At 56.9% G+C, this 1,767-nt stretch overlaps 1 protein-coding gene across 2 annotated transcripts in view; it reads right to left on the bottom strand.

Annotated features, from left to right (window-relative positions):
* The window catches only part of CXXC5 (CXXC finger protein 5), a 28,903-nt gene extending 27,493 nt beyond the window's left edge, over positions 1–1,410 (bottom strand). The window contains exon 1 of one of the 2 annotated variants that reach the window (XR_004841292.1): positions 517–1,410. Coding sequence is in view for 1 of the 2 variants with exons in the window: in XM_009649481.2 (XP_009647776.1) it covers positions 601–1,386 (786 nt within the window). In the remaining variant the exon portion in view is untranslated. The remainder of the gene's footprint in view (positions 1–516) is intronic. The other variant, XM_009649481.2, reaches the window with a different exon arrangement.
* Positions 1,411–1,767: the final 357 nt, after the last annotated feature.

The raw sequence follows: 1,767 nt of genomic DNA, 5'->3' as shown, positions 1-1,767 counted from the left end.
ACCCCCGCAAGACGCTGGCCCAGGGAGAGCCGGCACGGCCATGACCCAGGAGATGCTGCCCGGCACATGCTGCAGTTGCCTGCCAGCCAAACGCAGGGACGGCCGTGCTCCCACCGGGAGCAAAGAGCAAGCTCAGGGGCTGGGCTCCGGCTGCGCCACGGCCACGGGTTTCGCCGCCGCCCATCACCCCCAAGCTCTGCCCCAAAAAGCCACCCCCTGCTCTGAGCCCATGGCCGGGTCAGAAGCCGCTCCCTGGCTCGGGGAGCTGCAGCCCGTCCGGCACGAGGGATGCCAGCAGGGAACACAAGCAGAGCCCCCCCGCTGCCCACGCCTGCAAAGGGGAGAGCGAAACCCAGCGCGCCCGGGGACCCCAGGGGGAGATGCCAGCCCTCCTCCCCCCCAGCCAGTCGACCCCAGCGCATAGGGAAGGGCGGGGACTGGGGGCACTGGGCAGAGCGCGCATCTCACAGTGAGAACTGTTAATGGAAAAGGGAAAAATAAAAAAGTAAGAAGTACCAGGTGTTTTATTATCTAGGGCAAGATCCGAACCCAGGAGCGCAGCCCGAGGAGGGGTTAGGGTGCCTGAGAGGGGCCGGTTACCTCCAGTGCTGCAGAAGGCTTCTTTTTGAGTTCTTCACATTTTCGGAATTTGCAAATCTGGTGGCCAGTTTTGCGATTCCTACAACTGCTGCACTGCTCGCAGTTTATCCGTCTTCGGCAGGGCGGGCACATGCCGCATCTTTTCCGTTTCTTTTTCCCCGAATTGATGGCAGATGCCAACTCATTCTGCATGGGATACTCTGCCAAGCCGGCCATATGGAGCGCGCTCTCTGCCAGAAACACGCCGGCAGGGGTCATAATGAAAAGGCCTGGGTTGATGGGAAAAGCCCCCAGGTAAGGAAAATCGGAGGGGCCGTTCATTGTCTCTGCAGCGGAGACGGCCTCCATGTCGGAGATACCAGTCCCGTGGTCGCTTGCTAGAGGCAGATGCTCCTGTACCACTCTTTTGAGCATTTCTGTCGACTGAGCAAACTGTTGGAGGGCGGTCTGTCCTTCTGAGGAGATCTCCGACACCCGGTCTAATTTGCTCAGCATACTAGAGATGCTTTTGTGCTTTGAGGTAGAATGACTTTTATCCACAGTCGCTTCGCTGCCGTTAGCTAAGGGGTTGCCCTTCTCTGAATGTTCGCTTACCGAGCTGCTGCTACCAAAGGTGGAATAGTGGGAGAGTGGACGGGACTTCTTAAGACTTTTGTTCAAAGGTTCACTTATTATTCCACTTTTGTTCCTCCTCTCGGAGTTGACGGGGGGTTGAGAGTCATCTTGGTTATTTTTTTCCGTCTCTGGCTTGTTCCCAGTGTCTTGATGGGAGCCTGAATTTGACATGGTGCCCGGAGCACAACAGCAAAACCAAACCCAAAATAAAAAAAAAAAAAAAAAAAAAAAAAACCAAAAACCAAAAAAAAAAAACCAAACCCAAAACCCCCAAAAACCCCCCCCCAACGCCAAAGCGAAAGACCCCCAAAGCCCTTCTGGTAGCACCAGCCCGCCGGCCGCCGGGAAAGCTCAGACGGGAACGCTCATCAACGGGGCGTCTCCTCCGGCGCCGGGTGCCGAGGGCTTCAGTCCGATCTCAGGGCAAGGACATACCCTGCGGCTCTGGGACACACCATGCGGCTCTGCAAGGAGAAGAGAAAAGGGAGTTAGCGCTGGCAAGAGCCAACGGGCTTTTCAAAGCGGCTCTTCCTCCCCCTGCCATGAAAGTCT

This window comes from Egretta garzetta, unplaced genomic scaffold (genome assembly GCF_000687185.1).
Source record: "Egretta garzetta isolate BGI_Z169 unplaced genomic scaffold, ASM68718v1 scaffold692, whole genome shotgun sequence".
NCBI classification, from domain to species: domain Eukaryota; kingdom Metazoa; phylum Chordata; class Aves; order Pelecaniformes; family Ardeidae; genus Egretta; species Egretta garzetta.
This window is presented reverse-complemented; position numbering and strand designations above follow the sequence as displayed.